This window comes from Pseudopodoces humilis, chromosome 5 (genome assembly GCF_049639895.1).
Source record: "Pseudopodoces humilis isolate 2021_Gansu_Grassland_sample_001 chromosome 5, ASM4963989v1, whole genome shotgun sequence".
In the NCBI taxonomy this organism is placed as follows: Eukaryota; Metazoa; Chordata; class Aves; order Passeriformes; family Paridae; genus Pseudopodoces; species Pseudopodoces humilis.
Genome location: NC_142204.1, coordinates 65,755,336 through 65,771,576, shown reverse-complemented (window position 1 = coordinate 65,771,576; position 16,241 = coordinate 65,755,336). Strand labels below are relative to the sequence as shown.

Below are 16,241 nucleotides of genomic sequence, written 5' to 3'. Positions count from 1 at the left end.
TAACCCTGAGTGCAAGCAGCTCAGTGCCCAGGGTGGCAGGAGCTCTGGATCAAATTCAGAAGGTGAAATCTCCCTTACCTGAGCCTCTGGCCTCAAAGATCACAGATTACTGGGACCAAAGGGTGGAAATACCCAGAGTGGAAGCTGTGGACAGGTTAAACTCTTGCCAGTTGGGTTTCTCAGCTGTGGAACTCAGCTGAGTTTGATCTTGAGATATAAAACCCTTTCAGAGAGAGACACAAAGTCAGATGAAACTTGAAACACAACTTTGTCTTCATATCTCACCCAATCCTTCTCCTGAAGACTTGTGTCCTCCAAGGAGGGTGATGATGAAGAGGTGATACTGTTGTGTATGGTAACACCATGGACTGACTCATGTTAGTGTTTGTAAATTGCTCCTTATGTGATGATGGATTGGAGGGGCTTGGGGGGAGCTCCTGGATGGTTTTGACATTTTCTCAATAGGTGAAAAATGGCAGGAGAGAAATTGGGAACTTTTCAAAGAGCAGGCCAGTATGAATTAAAAATGCAGAACCTGAGGTTCTCTCTGCTGACAGATGCCTTCCCAATAAAGGGCTTTTGTACACCAAAAGTTATATTTTGTGTTACTGTGGTTAAAATGCAGAGATTGCATATCCAGTCAGAATTATTTATCTGATGTTCCTCAGAACTGCTTGCATGGGGAAATTTACTAATTAAATAGGAATTAAATTGAATAATTAAATAGGAAATTTACTAATTAAATAGTAATTGTTTTAAGCTTCACATTTTTGTTTTGTCCTTAAAGCCTCATATCTTGGAATCTCCTGTGAACCCAGTCACTTCTGTTGCCCTTACTTGTGCTTCCCTTTATAGTCCTGCATATGCAAGGCCTGGTTTTGGCCTCAGATGAGGGAATACCCTAATTTAGTTTACTAGGGGGACCTTCACTGGTGCATCTAGTCCCAAAACTTCATAGTACACCGTGTGAGCTGTGTCTCCTCCTTCCAGACTCAGATCATGTACAAGTGGATTGAACCCAAGATCTGCAGAGAGGATCTCCCTGATGCATTGACCCTTCCTCCTTCTGGAGAGAGGCAGGACTGTCCACCCTGCAATCCTGGCTTTTACAACAACGCCTCATCTTCCTGTACCCCCTGCCCACCAGGCACATTTTCAGATGGGACACAGGGTAGGAGTCTGCAATAAAATTTTATGTGTCTCCAAAAGCAGTCATCTGCTTGCATGTGACTAGTTTAGTGACACATCATCATAAGGCAGTGTTCATTATGTGTTAAATACTCATTAAATAATATTGGAGAGCAGGATGCGGATACCTGTCTTCTCTCCTGAGCCAATCCTTATCAGGGATTTGCTGCTCTAAGTTGACCTGCTGTGGTCTGGATGCATTTCTTGGCTGATATAAACATCCTGAGAGTTTTTTTAAGGGATTCTGAGAAGGGAATCAGAACCTTTACAGTCAGCAATTCCTCCTCAACCATTCTCCTGTCCATGACAAACTCTTTTCCTGTGAAAACTTTATTTTAAGCGCAGTCAGGAGAATACCCTGGCAACATTGTCTAGCCTAAACTCTGGCTTGTTGATTCTGGGATGCATTGGTCCAGTGGTTCCCTACAGCATTTTGTGGGAACTCTTGTTTATCCAACCTTCATGTGAATCTATTAAAAGGAAGTGTGATTTGGGGTACCAGTTGCAGATTTCTTACCACAAGGTTATGATCTACAGTTTATAAAATGCTGGTCTCACTTCCACTCTCCTGGTCCTGTTAAATCCTTTGTTAAACTACAAAGAAATAAATTATTTTCTTTGCTTATTATTTGCATCAGAGAGTAAAAAAGCAGTATTTATTTTCTTCAAAACACTGTTTGACATGTGCCTTGGCTGTGTGATATCCTTTTCTGCCCTCTCACCTTTAGAGTGCAAAGCCTGCCCTGCTGGGACTGAACCAGCACTTGGATTTGAGTATAAGTGGTGGAATATCCTGCCAGGAAACATGAAGACATCTTGCTTTAATGTTGGCAACTCGAAGTGTGATGGGATGAATGGTGAGCCAAACTCCCTGCGTTGTGTGCCTGTCTCCTGCATGGATCCCTGTTGTAATGGAGTACCCATCAAAATGAATGTGCTCTTAGTGCATCACTCACAGCACAGTTTCCTCCCTTTCCTTTAGTTGCACCAGGCTTGAAATTTCCTGTGGAAGCAATGTCAATAAAAAAACCTCTTGTACACCAGAGGAGGGCAGGAGCTGCAGCCTGTGTGATGTCCCCTCAGCAAAGACCGATCCCACCACTGGCTTTAATGCATCTTCAGATGCATTCATATCCCCATGGAAAAAAGCATTGTTTTGTCTTCTCCCTAGTTTATCTCATTTTCTGTTTTGTGATAACTATGCCCATCGAGGTCACACATAATTCTTTCTGAAAACTTAATTACAGTCTGTGATTTTATTCCTTTTGTTCTCAGAGCTTTCTCCTTGCACATGTGCTAAAATTGCAGCAGAGAGCAGTCACAGCTCACTGGTGAAAATGATCCTATCTGGGACTTCTCCAGCTTTCTCTGACAGATTTTCCTCAGTTTGATCCATCCTGTCAGACTGATGTAACTCAAGCTTTGAATTATATGTGTTGAGCAGAGGGGAACTGAAGTATGTGCTTAACATTTAACACACAGATTCACTGATTCATCTGTTTTAAGGCTGAAATATATCAGATGGATCATCTCCCTTGAGCTGCACAGCACAGGTCAGGGAATATCAATTGCTTTGCTGATTTGAAAGGTGACAATTGCCTCTAAAATCAGCAGTTCATATAATTGTTAAAATTCTTCATTCAAAAGCATCATGATATTGTTCTGTAGTTTATATCAGGCATCTTTAAAATACTCTGAATTACTGAATTGTTTAAAAATTATGGTAATGTAGATTTCTTTTGCCACCCATTCATTGAAATTTTTTTCTTTTTCTGTCCTGTGAAGGTTGGGAGGTGGCTGGTGATCACATCCAGAGTGGAGCAGGAGGCTCTGACAATGACTATCTTATCTTGAGCCTGCACATCCCAGGATTTAAGTAAGGAATGGGATATTTTTTCATCTATTTCTCAGTTATTTCTGTCTCTTATACCTCTTTCACACTATCCTAGGGATGATCTGAGTCTTCCTTTCTGAAGTGGAATAATGTAATGAATAAGAGACAAGAGGAATCTTGAATTTTATTCCCATGTCCCCAGTTTGTCCATTGAGGCAGGCAAGTGTGTAAGACCTTGTTTTTTAGCAGTATTTGCTTCAGTCCAAGGTACAGCCAGTTGGCTGGCTGGAAACTGAGAAAAGATGTTGCTATCCTGCTGTTTCTAAATTATTCCACAGTAACCAGCTAAACCTGCCACGGGGTAGATACTGGAGCCTGCCCTAAAAGTATTTTAGTGAAAGCCAAGTTATTTTGGCCTGTGGCTCCAGGCAGCCTGCAGAGTCTGTGCTTCCCTTGGAGCCAACAGGGAAATGCAGGCACTGCAGGAGAATGGGAATCCCACCACACCTGAACCCTCAGACAGGCTGAAATACCTGCTTGAGGTGCTTGTGTCTCTGTCGAAAGAGTGATCTTAGACTCCTAGCTCAGAACAGGTGCTGAATGTTGAGACTGGAGAGGTGTGGAAGATGAACCTCACCTTCCTTCTGCAGTTTTTCAGCTGAGGTAGATGCAATTACATTGGCATAAATCACTTGAAGTATGTAATGTATTTTAATAATAAGGTTCCCTGCCAATGTGGTCAAATTTGGGTGTTCATTATAAGGAGAGAACTGTACCATCAAGAACTTGGACACTTAAAAAATGACCATGCTGTACCTGATACTCAATGCAGAGGCTCCCAGCATTCTTCAAGGACACGTTTTCTGTGATAGGACTTTGATGGCTTCACTGTGCAAAAAGGAATTTGAAGGATTGACTGCTGCCTGTCTGGAGAGCACTGTGTAAATGTTTTGTTCCTTCTCTGTTAAACAGACCTCCAACATCAGTGACAGGAGCAACTGGGTCAGAACTGGGACGGATTACTTTTATTTTTGAGACCATCTGTTCAGCAGATTGTGTGCTGTACTTTATGGCTGTAAGTGAGACCTCTTTTCTCCATGACTGGTATTCCACACATCACTTTAATACCTCTGCATAGGTGTGATTAGTTGCACTTGGTTTATTATGATTAAGCATGGTATTAGTTTAATATCTGCAGTGCCCCTGCAGGAAGGATTTAATGAATGACCTAGTGAAATTCCTCCATTACGTGAATTGTGAACCATTCCTGTCTATCTGCTTACTCTAAAAGTAATTGTTGGACACTAAGGAGCCAATTTTTTCCCTGTTAAATTGACCGATTAAATTATTAGTGTCTCTTGTGCTGTTGAGTTAGCATCTAGTAACAGAGTGACAAGTCAAGATGTGGGACAGAGGGATGGGAAGAGGACAGTTTGGAAATTTAGACTTGATCCTGTCAATGACCTGGAGGATCAGCAGGGCAGCAGACAGATGTTTGTTCGAAAGTCCATTAGCTGAGGAAGGCAAATGGATCTGCAGTGGCTCCCTTGCCCCTTCCACTGAAAGGGGAAGACGGTTCTTTTTTTATATTTAGTGTCTCTTTAAAGGAACCTGCTCTTAATTTAAAGAGAATTGACTGGCAATTAGGTGGCAGAAGAGTCCGAAGATTTGTCACTTGTGCAAAACAAAATAAGTATGTTTGCTTTATTAAATGTTAAGTGCAATTGTGGAGTCCTTTTTATACGCTAATCTCTACATCATAAAACATTGATGCTTAGTGTAGTATGACCACACTTTTTGTTGTTCCTTTTTTTTAAAATTTAATTATGACAATTTTGTAGGATGTTAATCGAAAAAATACCAATGTGGTGGAATCATGGGAAAGAAGTAAAGAAAGACAATCCTACACTCACATCATCTCCAAAAATGCTTCCTTCACATTCACCTGGGCCTTTCAGAGAATAAATGAGGGCCAAGATGTAAGTACTTCTTTCTGTGTGGGGCTTTACAACGCAGCATTCCTTGGACACTCACTGCCAGAGCTCTAGCCCTCTGTTGAAGCTCATGGGTCTCTCCTAAGGGGTGAGTGGCTCTCACCACAAAGCAGCCCCTGGGAGGCAGCTGTTAATAAATAATCATCCATGAGGAAGGACAGAGCCATGGATAAGCTGATCCCTGAATTGGCACATAGAGATGCAGGTGGTGTCCCAGTGCTGTGGTGTGATGACACTGGGGTGGTTTCCTTGTCTCTCATTCCAGAGCAGACAGTTCATCAATGACATGGCCAAGATCTACTCCATCACGGTGACCAACGCAGTGGATGGAGTTGCCTCCTCTTGCCGGGCCTGTGCCCTGGGCTCTGAGCAGTCCGGCTCGTCCTGCGTGCCCTGCCCGCCAGGACACTACATCGAGAAAGAGACCAGCCAGTGCAAGGAGTGTCCGGCCAACACCTTCCTGTCCATCCACCAGGTGTATGGCAGGGAGGCCTGCATCCCATGTGGGCCTGGCAGCAAGAGCACCAAGGTACCGAACCTGAGTGTTTCTGGGTCAAGGGCAGATTTTATTGGGCTGGAAGCTCTCAGAGGGCTGCTTTTAGTGCTTTCCTACAGGCATGTTCCTTGTGAGCACTGGAGTATGTCTATGACCAATGAGCCTACTCTTCCAAACAGGTCACTATTCTAATTTCTGTTTGTAAATAATCAGATAAGTGACAACGTGAGCTCAAAAAAAGATTCATTTCAAGAAGCCGTAGTGTGGACAGTGTACAAACAGGGCAACTATGTACGTTACTTCCACCAAAACTATCCCAGATGCCTGCTCTTTTAAACTCAGAGACTCCCTCAGCTGGATGATGTTTCTGGGCCTTTAGAAACCTGCAACAAGTCCCTCTTACATGAAATTGTAAGCATTAGTAAACATTTATCATGTTCAAGGAGCTGCACAGGTACTGGAAGAACAGTACCTTCAGTTTGTTTGTATTCTGCCTGTCTTCAACTGAGTTCATATCCTGCCCTTGTTTCTTGAGCTGTTTCTTGTGTTCCCTTTACAAAATGCAAGTGTAACCAAGGCTGTGTTTTGGTCTGTTTATAGGGCTTTAAGCTGGAACATTGGGATCCTAAAAGCACCCAGAACAAAGCAAAGCAAGAAATTGCATTCTCTTGGCTAATGCAACAGACAATAGAAAAACCAGGCTGAGGGAACATTTTAGTCCTGATGTGTGATTGCAAGGGACTGAAATGAGAATGGGAATTATCCCAAGGGAAAGATCAGTTACAGGAATAGGGCAGAGTTCCCCTTAGCAAGGAAAGCAGTCCTCTCTGCACCCGTGCTTTAACTCTGAGGTGAATGGTTTGCTGCTGTTCTATAACTGCTCTTTAATGGATGTTTCTGCCTTTCAGGATCACTCTGCCTGCTTCAGTGATTGCCTGGTGTCCTATGTCAAGGATAACCAGAGCATGAATTACAATTTTAGCAATCTCAGCCAGGTGGGCTCATTGATGAGTGGACCCAGCTTCACTTCCCGAGGGACCAAGTTCTTCCACTTCTTTAACATCAGCCTGTGTGGGAATGAGGTGAGCTCAGCTGGGGTTGAGGGTTGGGAGGATGAACCAATTTGTTGCTTTTGTTGATGCTCTGCTATAACACTGAGAAAGGACAAAGGCTCCCTTTCAGCTGAGTTGTCACCAGTACTGTGTAAACACTTCCCTTTAGATCTTGCTTTGCAGTGCAGGAGGACTTTTGAGCAGCCAAGTGATTTTCCAGAGCAGAGATACTGTATTATATGCCATAAATAAAGCTCAGAAGAAAATTCCTGTCACATCCCTGTTTTTTTTTTTTTTCTTGTGCCTTTAAGTCACTTGCATCATGACCCTGACCTTTGTATGCTGCCACCAAGGAGCTCAAATGAAGAGTTTGAGTCTTTCAGCTGGCAACTGCTGTCCATAGGTGTCCCTCATTGCTTCACTGGAGATGCTGTCCTGAGAGCCCCTGGTCACCCTGCTGCCTGCCAGTGGCCAAGATGCCCAGTGCTGACTTTGCAGCCTTGGACAGTGGTAGTAAAATGTGTTTAGTCTGTGAGTTAAACAGGCTCTGTCTGCTTGGACTGAACCAGAGCATGTTGTCACACACATAAATTGACTTTCAGAGCAGTACCAGCATTGTGCGTTGTCCCATGAAAGCCAATGTGTGCAGTTAACAATAGTGCTCAGCCCTGTAAAGTTCTGAAGTCTTTTTGCCATGTACCAAAGGATTTGCATGAGTTAAGACAAATGAGTAGTCACATTTCTTTACAGCATTTTGCATACTTGTGGGCTTCAGCGCGTGTTTAACTACCACCTGGATTAGAGCTGCTGACAGCTAGATCCACAAACACACAGATATGCTCTCTCCTCTGTGGCTCTGGTTTTCACTTTCCCAAACTACTACAATGGCACTACAGTACAACCAACCATATGATTAGGTGGTAAGTGCTTGACATTTTGTTAGGAAAGCTGAGTCTGGTAATTTGTCTTTCATTGCTGTTGCTCTGATTCTAGCATTGATCTTGACATACACCATTAAAGCAGTCTTGAAGGCTATATAACTGTATAGGGATTTCATGTATTTGTGCTTTGAAAATATTTTATCTGGATTAAATACCAAATAAAAATGTATTCTGCACTATATTATTTAAAGGCAAGGGAAATAGGGTTTTCCTTTGCAAGACATTTTACTATGCTCTGCAAGTAAACACTGTGCTGTCAAGATAAACAATGAAGAGTGCTCCACAGTACAGATTTCTGATGAGGCACCTGCCAGAGGTGACATTGTATTTCTGAGTCTGTACAAGGCTTTAATTGGAGCTTTGACAATGGCACAGTTTGTTGTGGTTTCTCCCTCTTATGACAGACACATAAAGACATCAACTTGTTATAAGGTAAAGTAATGAATCTCATCCAGTTTGCAATCAGGAAGTTTGCAATCTCTCTCTTCCCAAACTTTTCCACATCTTATCAACAACCAACAGCTTTTCCCTTTTTTCCTGATTGTCCACAGGGGAAGAAGATGGCAATTTGCACTGACAATATCACAGATGTAACTCTGAAGGACATGGTTGCAGAATCAGAAGATTTTTCCAATTTTGTGGGAGCTTTTGTCTGTCAGTCCACCATCATCCCGTCAGACAGCAAGGGCTTCCGAACAGCCCTGGCTCTGCAGTCCAACAGCCTTGCTGACAGGTTCTTAGGTACATGGTTTGTCTTCTGCTTGTTGTTGTGAATGTACTCTCATGTATTTAGGGCTGCAGAGTAAATCCTTCCTGGCTCAGCAGCTGCATTACTTGAGGGAAGAGTGAAGGGGCAGCCCAAGATCAGCCTGAGATAGTTCCTGAGCTGTGAAGCAGCTTTGCACAGATGCCTTTGTGTTTTGCTGATGTTTCAGTTCAGCTGATAGCTGGAGGAGAAGAGTAAGGGCTGTGCACATTTTTTGTTTTCCATTTCTGTTATTCACTCTTCCTTGTTCTTGGTCTGGTGGGTCTCACAGTGCATAGCATTTCAGCACAAAACTCTGGAGAGTGTAATTAAAAAGCACTGGATGTCCTTTATGTTCTGTACCCACCTCACTCAGGGCAAGACCAATGACTGTGATTGTCACGTTAGCCCAAGTGTTTCTGCCTATGCCAAGATCCCACTTGGGCAATTTTAGAGAAGAAACTGATGTGGGGACGTAATTAGGCAAGGAATCAGGAGGCTTAGGGCAGCACATGGCTGTGCACATCATTAAGTTTTACATTGGTCCATCTCACAAGTCCCCGAACCTGAGGCCAGATGAGACAATGAAGTCATTTGGTCTGCTCACCTGTCCATTACAGGCACTGAGTGTTTGTGCTTTCTCCCTGGCACTGAGCCCAGAAACTTAGATTTGACAAAAGCACATCTTTGGAACAGCGTTCAACTTGGACTTTTAAGACTGCCAGAAATAACAACTTTGCCACAGTCACTGGTACTTTTTTTTCCACTGGTCAAACACCATCTCTGTATTTGTTTTTAAAGCAGGCTTGTATCCTATTTGAATTTCCAGACTTCAGTTTTCAGTTCTTGCTTTTTGTTAGTCTTTCTCCAGATCACACCAATGTTTTCCTTCTTGAAGAAATATTTTGTGTACTGGAATGTAACACCCTTCTGATAAATTAAGTAGACCAAGTTCTTCTAGTTGTCTTGCTATCACGTATTTATTCTGAGCACCTGAATAATGTTTGAGGCTCTTTCTACACCTTCTATAACTTTTTATATTTTCTTAAAGCAGAGAATGGAATAGTATTGCAGTATTTAATTTGCTATAATGGCAATAAAAATCACTTTTGTATTTGGAATCCCTGTGTCCTTCTTTCTCCAAACTCAAGGGATTTCATGATGGCTTCTTGGATCCGATGCACACTCCGAATGCTTTTTCAAAGTTACAGTTTCCAAGAGAAAATGTCTCTTAAGACTGGCCTTCAATTCTTGCTGAACTTGTCTTATATTGAGTTTGTTTGGGACTGTCTTACTGAGTGAACCAAGCAACCAAGTTGCTCTGTATTTTATTTTTAATCCTCTTAATCTTTGTCTCATCTACACACTTTACCAGCATGGATTATACAGTTACTTGCAGATCCCTGATGTTAATCTTGCATTTTCACACTTCAATACTGATGCCTAGAGAAGCCTGGAGACATCCCACATTTGATGGCAATTTCCCATGGCCAGATAATTTTATAATGACTTAGCTAAATAGTTTTTAATGCAGAATGTGTGCTTAATTGATAGTACAGTGCTAACTTTTTAATTAGAATCTCATGTGGTAATTAGTGCAATACTTGATAAATTTACATAACTTTCTTTAGCAACCAAGTTCATCAGCATTCAAGGACTGAGATCAGATTTGTTCAACAAGAGAGGTTCTCCATAAATTCTTATTTACTTTCTCTCATTGTGTATCTGTCCATGAACTGAAACCCATTTTCCATTACCATTATTTTGTCTCATTGTGAGAGCCACATTGTAATTCGGGTCACCATATTCCCTCTCCACAAGTCTTTTGACAATTAATTGTCATCAAAAGCTCTGTTAAAGGTCACTCTCAGGTATGGGTTTCTAGTTCACAAACATTCATGTCAGTAAATGCCAATATTGTTTCCTGCCACTGGAGGAATGCGGACAGTCATTGTCTTGAAAAACAAGGAGATAGTCCTGTTTTTTCCTAATACAAAGAAAAGATGCCAAACTCGTCTGGTGCGTGTTTTTTATCTCAGTTGCTAAATTTTAAAATGGTTGAAGTTTTCATTTCCTAATATAGCGAGGTTGTGGACCTTCTGAAGTGAGTCCAGAGGAGACTAAAACATGGCCAGAGGGCTGATCACCCCTCCTGGGCTGAGAGAACTGGGATTGCTTAGCCTGGAGAGGAGAAGGCTTCAAGGAGATTTTAGAGCATCTTTCAGTACTTAAAGGGGCTTCAAGAGAGCTGGAGAGGGATTTTTTACAAGGGCATGTAGTGACAGAACAAGGGAGAATGGCTTCAAACCTAAAGGGAGTAGATTTAGATTATATTTTAGGAGGAAATTCTTCCCTGTGTGGGTGATGAGACAGTGGCACAGGTTGCCCAGAGAAGCTGGGGCTGCTCCATCCCTGGAAGTGTTCAAGAACAGGTTGGACAGGATCTTGAGCAACCTGGTCTAGTGAAAGGTGTCCCTGCCCATGACTGCTTCCAACCCAAACCATTCTATGAGTCTGTGATTCTATGAACTGTATCAAGAACAAGTGGAAAACTTCAGTCTTTTCACCAGTTTCTGACCACTACCACTTCTTGTTGTAGCATTTTTTAACTCCCTAGAAGGATGCAGCCCCCTCCTGTACAGCTTCCTCTTCTGAAATGTTGCAGTGGAACACCAATAACTTCTGTCTCCTTCCAACCCTCAGTTCATGGGGTTGAAAAGATCCCTAAGAACTTTGGTTACTTGCATTTTCCTCCTTTTCAGCTTTTGCCCAAAATCCATGTAGTTCACACACCAGCCTGTCGTTTGTTCCAAAATGTGACATCAAGGCTTGTCTGTGATTCCATAATCCTTCTGAGTCTTGTTACTTCATCTCCCACAGTACTGCAAATTGCTCAGGTCATTACACGGTTTTGATGTGTGAGCATTATACACTCAAGACATATGGTCTGAGTGGTTGCATCAGAGATTTTCAGCAGTTCTTTGCCAGCCTGAATTATTTTATGTTTCTTTATTATCCAGTGATTGCTTTATATTAATATAAAAGAGTAATAAATATTTACACTGGTGTTTTATTAATTTTTTTAATGTTGCTATGTCTACATGAGAAAATCAGACTGTATGAGGAACATACTTATCTGCAAAGGTTAGTTAGAAAAATGTGTATGTAATGTGCAGTAATGCCATTATCTTATATTAAGTGAGATCCACATGTTTCAGACTGAGAAAATATTGCACGTGGGCCCCTCAAAAATCCATTAATAGTTTGCTTCTTTTTTTTTTTTTTCTCACATTTTAGGAGCTACTGTTGAAACAACGCTGGAAAATATCAGCATCAAGGCAGATATGTTTCCTCCCTCTCCAAGCAAAATACCAGATGTGCATTTCTTTTACAAGTAGGTAAAAAAATGCTGCTTATTGCAATGTCAGATGTCTTCATTTGTTTAAAGGAAAGTAAAACTGTGAGGGGGGATCTATAACCCACCTTAAATCTTTGCCACTTTAATCAGTATCTGCTTCATATTGATTGACATGTTGAAGATCATCTTATAAAATCAGCAAACACTCTTTACTCAAACCTAAATTAGGCTTGATCCGTAGGAAGTGATACCAGAGCTTTGATTCATCCAGATGCCATTTTCAGTGTCCTGTTACTTTCCATACTTTCTCATATATGCCTTTGAAATGTCCACTTGTGGTTGCATATTTCCTTTCACTTTCATTTGTGTTTACTTTGATGCTACAAAAAAGGACTAATCAAGATTAAAAGTATTGTTTCAACATGCACAGTTACTAGTATGCTTTTCCCATTCTTCACTCTTCTCCATTAAAGGAATGCCTCAGTTTGGGTAGCAAACAGCTCAAAGATCAGCTCAGTTCAGATGTCTACACGCTGGTCTTCATGTCAGCTGTGTTTCTAAGCTGGGACTTAATTGAATGTAGGACTCTGGATATCAGCACTTTATGCTTATGTGAATGCTTAAATTATGAGTCTGATTCTGCAAACTCAACCCCACACCAGTGACCCTACTTTGAGCACATTATAAACTTGTCTTACGATGCCTATCACACTGGAATAAGGTATTTTTTATCCCCTTTGCCCTGTGCTATTTCAGGACAGTTTGGTTCTCAGGTTGCTGGGCCAGGAGTGAGTGATCAGAACCTCTCCAGCAGAGTAACACCAGCCACAGCCCCTGTGATTCTCCTTTGCAATTGTTCTATTCTGTTTTGTGGGAAAGTTCACTCCTTGACACAGCAGATTCCAAACTAGCTAGAAAACCAGAGCAGTTCCCCAAGTGGCATCTCAGAACATTTTGAGATTTAAATAAATTGGTGAGGCCTACCCTGATTCTGTTGTGGGGTTTTTTTTGGTTTTTTTTTTATTTTATTTTTTCTTTTCAGCTGGCAAAATCAGCTGAATGGTAAAGGGTATTTTGTTAGTATTTTGTTACTATTGCAACTGCATAAGTGTTTGCAGACCTATGAAAGAGCAATATCCATTTAATGTAGGGGAAATATGTTACTTTTCTCCTCTTGTTTGACATTAGGTCTTCAACAGTGACCACCTCCTGTGAAAATGGCCGTGCAACTGTTGTGACAATGAGATGTAACCCCAACAAACCAGACCAAGGAGAGCTTTCTGTGCCCAGGTATTTTGGTCTTTGAGTCCTACTAGTGCCAAAAAGCCTTTGCTTCTCAGATAATCTTTACAAAACTCATTAGTGATTTTCTATTATAATATAATAGCAATGAGGAATGTTCTCTCCCTCATCAGTCACTTGTTTCTCCTAAGTGTCCATCAGCCTCCAGCAGACCAACTGATCTGTGTTTAGGTTGTGTGACAGTTTGTTCTGACCTTAAACACAAAGGAAAATGCAGTGATGTTTTCTTGTCTTCACTTCTCCTTTATTTCAGTTTCTTATTTTAATCTTTGGCCTCATGATTAAACTGCCTAGTTGAGGCTTTGAGAGGTATTTTTTCTTCCTTGATCTACAGCAGTGGCTAGGGAAAATTATTGTTTTGGGAAAAGAGCAACCTGTTCTAGGAACTTTGAAATCTGCTATTGCAATGCTTATGTGAGCCCTGACTATCTATTTTATGTTTGGGATATATTTATTTATGTGTTTCATTGCTGTATCCTGACTGCCTTGTACCAGTTGTGTTTAGTTTGCCTGACATTTTTTTTCCCCTTCTGTCTGATTTGAGGGACTTAAAAAAGCTTCTTTCTTCCAAAATCATGTTTATGCCTGTATAAACATAAGTTAAGGCATAAGCATGACTGAAAAATTGCAGAGAAGCAAAACAGTAAAACAATCAATTTGATTACTCTTTAGCGACACACTGTGATTTTTCAGAAGCTTCCTTTAACTCTGATAACCCTCCTTTTTGGTTATCAAAGCCCATTTTAGTCTGTCTGGATGTTACTACAAATCTGCTGATAGCTCTCACTCATCCTCCTTCCCAAAAGCTGAGTCCTCTTCCCAAAAGTTAACCATGTGAGAAGTGTGGGATCCTTTGATCCCTGTCCCTCTCGGGACACACAAACTGTGCTTGCCTGAATGAAGACAAAGTAGAGTCTACTTCACTGGGGATGGATGAGTGATTGATACTGGAACACCTTTGGAGATGCTTACCCCGGTGTCTGAGGGACCTGTCCCACTACAAATGCTGGGCAATAAGCCACTCCCAGCTTCTGCATGAAAACTCTTCAGTTGTTCTTCCAGTGCCACAGGGTAAACACGATGTGAACTGTGATAGAGCATCAGTAGTGAGGGAGGAACAACCTAAAGTGTGAGCATGGGCAGAAATGGCACACAGCTGGCACATGTACCTTATCTCAGCTCATGCTGACTTCTCCTTTCCAATCCCCCTTTGATTAGCTCAGCAGTCAGCTGTTATCACACAGTGATGTATCAGATATATGTCAAATAACGTAACTCCTTGATCCTTCAGGCATGGTGTTTGGTATCACATGAAGCTACAGTATAAGATGAAAGCAGTTGAGGAGAAAGGTCTGTCAGTGCTCATGCCATGTGGGTTGGAAAAATGCTCCATAATTCAGAGGATTGTACCTGTTGTCAGGTATTCAAATCTGGATAAGCCAGGATGGGCTTTTAGGGCTGGGGATTTTTCAGTGCTTGAGATTAGGATCTGGACATTTACAGATGATATAGAACAACACAACTTTAAATAAATTTTTTTCTGCATGAATATATTTCATATTTACATGACCAAACTTCTTGCATGACCTTTGTCCATTGCTGCTGTTAGACCTGATGTGATTGTCAGTAAAAAATCTACGTGACTGTACTGCCACTGACAGTACAAGTTTCTTCTGCAGGCTGAATACAAAATAGGCCATTAGTTTTTCTTGGAGTAAGAGAAGCTGTTATCTCTTCATTAACTGGTGAACATCCTTGTAGTAATTAACCATGACAGGACAAGTCCATTCCATATGGACTAAATAACCCAGACATCATTAGAACAACAGCAGGAGCCAGATAGAAGCATTCACATGGAACAGCCACCCTGTGCAGGAGACCAGTGATGGAGGTGTATGCTGGGCTAGCCTGGGCAGATGAAACACTGGTGTAGCCTCCCCTCCCCTCCCCTCCCCTCCCCTCCCCTCCCCTCCCCTCCCCTCCCCTCCCCTCCCCTCCCCTCCCCTCCCCTGACACCTCAACACCTGTTTTCACTTGAGAAAGCATTTTACAAACTGGGAAAAATTCTTCCCCCAGATTCTTCCATCTGCTGACTTGATGGATGTTTACCCATTTCTCATACTTCCCATTCCCAATCTTCAGCAGCAGAATGTGGATGAGGATGCAAACTCCCGAGTGTTTCTTTCATAACTGGTAACTGAGCTCTGCTCTCCTTGTAGCTCCTGCCCTGCAGGCACCTGTGATGGATGCACTTTCTACTTTCTATGGGAAAGTGCAGAAGCTTGTCCCCTCTGCACGGACCAAGACTACCATGAGATTGAGGGAGCCTGCAAAAAAGGATTTCAGGTACAGGACCCATGTCTCAAAGTCAAATGGGCTCATTTGGGTATAACTTGGACTCTTGTTGAAATTTGGTGTTCAAATGGATATGTGAGTTGGAAGATCTCAGCCCGGGCTCTGAGCTGGCTTGGATGCAAGCTGAGGGAGGAGCTGTGTTAGATTCAGGAATGTTTGTGTCAATGGTAGTGTGTTCTTTGTAAGAGAGCTGACTTGTGCTGACCAGCTGTGTGAGTAAGGATGTGAGCTCTCAGTGCGTTCATACACGCAGGACAATTATTTCTGAAGGATGGAGTGCCTAGAGGACTTCAGTTCTTTCATAGCCATAAACATCAGGGACAAGCTAGGAAAGGTTTCCAAATGTCTGTTCATAAATTCATCCTACTTAGTTGCAATTTTTGCTGCTGCCTTCCCTAGTCAAATATTAGGAAGTCCTTCCACAGAGCTGTCCTGTTGAACCACAGCTCCTGTGCAGGCACAACTTATTCCCAATAGCTGCCCAGCCCATATTGTGTCACATGGAGAGCTATACAGAGGAGGAAATCTTTTTGCCATACATGAACCTGAAGGCACAAGCAAAGGGATGACTCATTAGACAATATAACTAAAAACCTGAAGTCTGAAAACCTGAGGGATGTGTTTTGGTTTGCTTTTACTGAAAAGTTATCTCACCATTCTACCTCAGAACAACTTGTTTTCTGTGAGTCTAAACAGTTCTCTCTTTTCCCACAAGCAGCTCACTTTTTGGTGTTCTCTGTTTGAAAGGAAACCTTGTATGTATGGAATGAGCCAAAGCATTGCATTAAAGGAGTTTCCTTGCCAGAAAAAAAGACCAGCACTTGTGAAACAGTGGATTTTTGGCTTAAAGTTGGAGCTGGTGTTGGTGCTTTCACAGCTGTTCTGCTCATAGCCTTGACTTGCTATTTTTGGAAGAAGAACCAGAAGTGAGTACTGTAAATTGTGTTCTATATAAAAGTTAGCTAAGCTTGATCGA

General features: G+C 41.9%; 1 protein-coding gene across 1 annotated transcript in view; it reads left to right on the top strand.

Moving 5' to 3' along the window:
- Positions 1–16,241, top strand: part of ELAPOR2 (endosome-lysosome associated apoptosis and autophagy regulator family member 2) — a 94,252-nt gene that overhangs the window by 71,959 nt on the left and 6,052 nt on the right. Inside the window, exons 9-20 of the mRNA XM_005526035.3 lie at positions 991–1,171; positions 1,917–2,045; positions 2,974–3,064; positions 3,995–4,097; positions 4,864–5,001; positions 5,282–5,545; positions 6,421–6,594; positions 8,057–8,246; positions 11,548–11,644; positions 12,797–12,898; positions 15,130–15,256; positions 16,013–16,191. Of these exons, the coding sequence (XP_005526092.2) occupies positions 991–1,171; positions 1,917–2,045; positions 2,974–3,064; positions 3,995–4,097; positions 4,864–5,001; positions 5,282–5,545; positions 6,421–6,594; positions 8,057–8,246; positions 11,548–11,644; positions 12,797–12,898; positions 15,130–15,256; positions 16,013–16,191 (1,775 nt within the window). The remainder of the gene's footprint in view (positions 1–990; positions 1,172–1,916; positions 2,046–2,973; positions 3,065–3,994; positions 4,098–4,863; positions 5,002–5,281; positions 5,546–6,420; positions 6,595–8,056; positions 8,247–11,547; positions 11,645–12,796; positions 12,899–15,129; positions 15,257–16,012; positions 16,192–16,241) is intronic.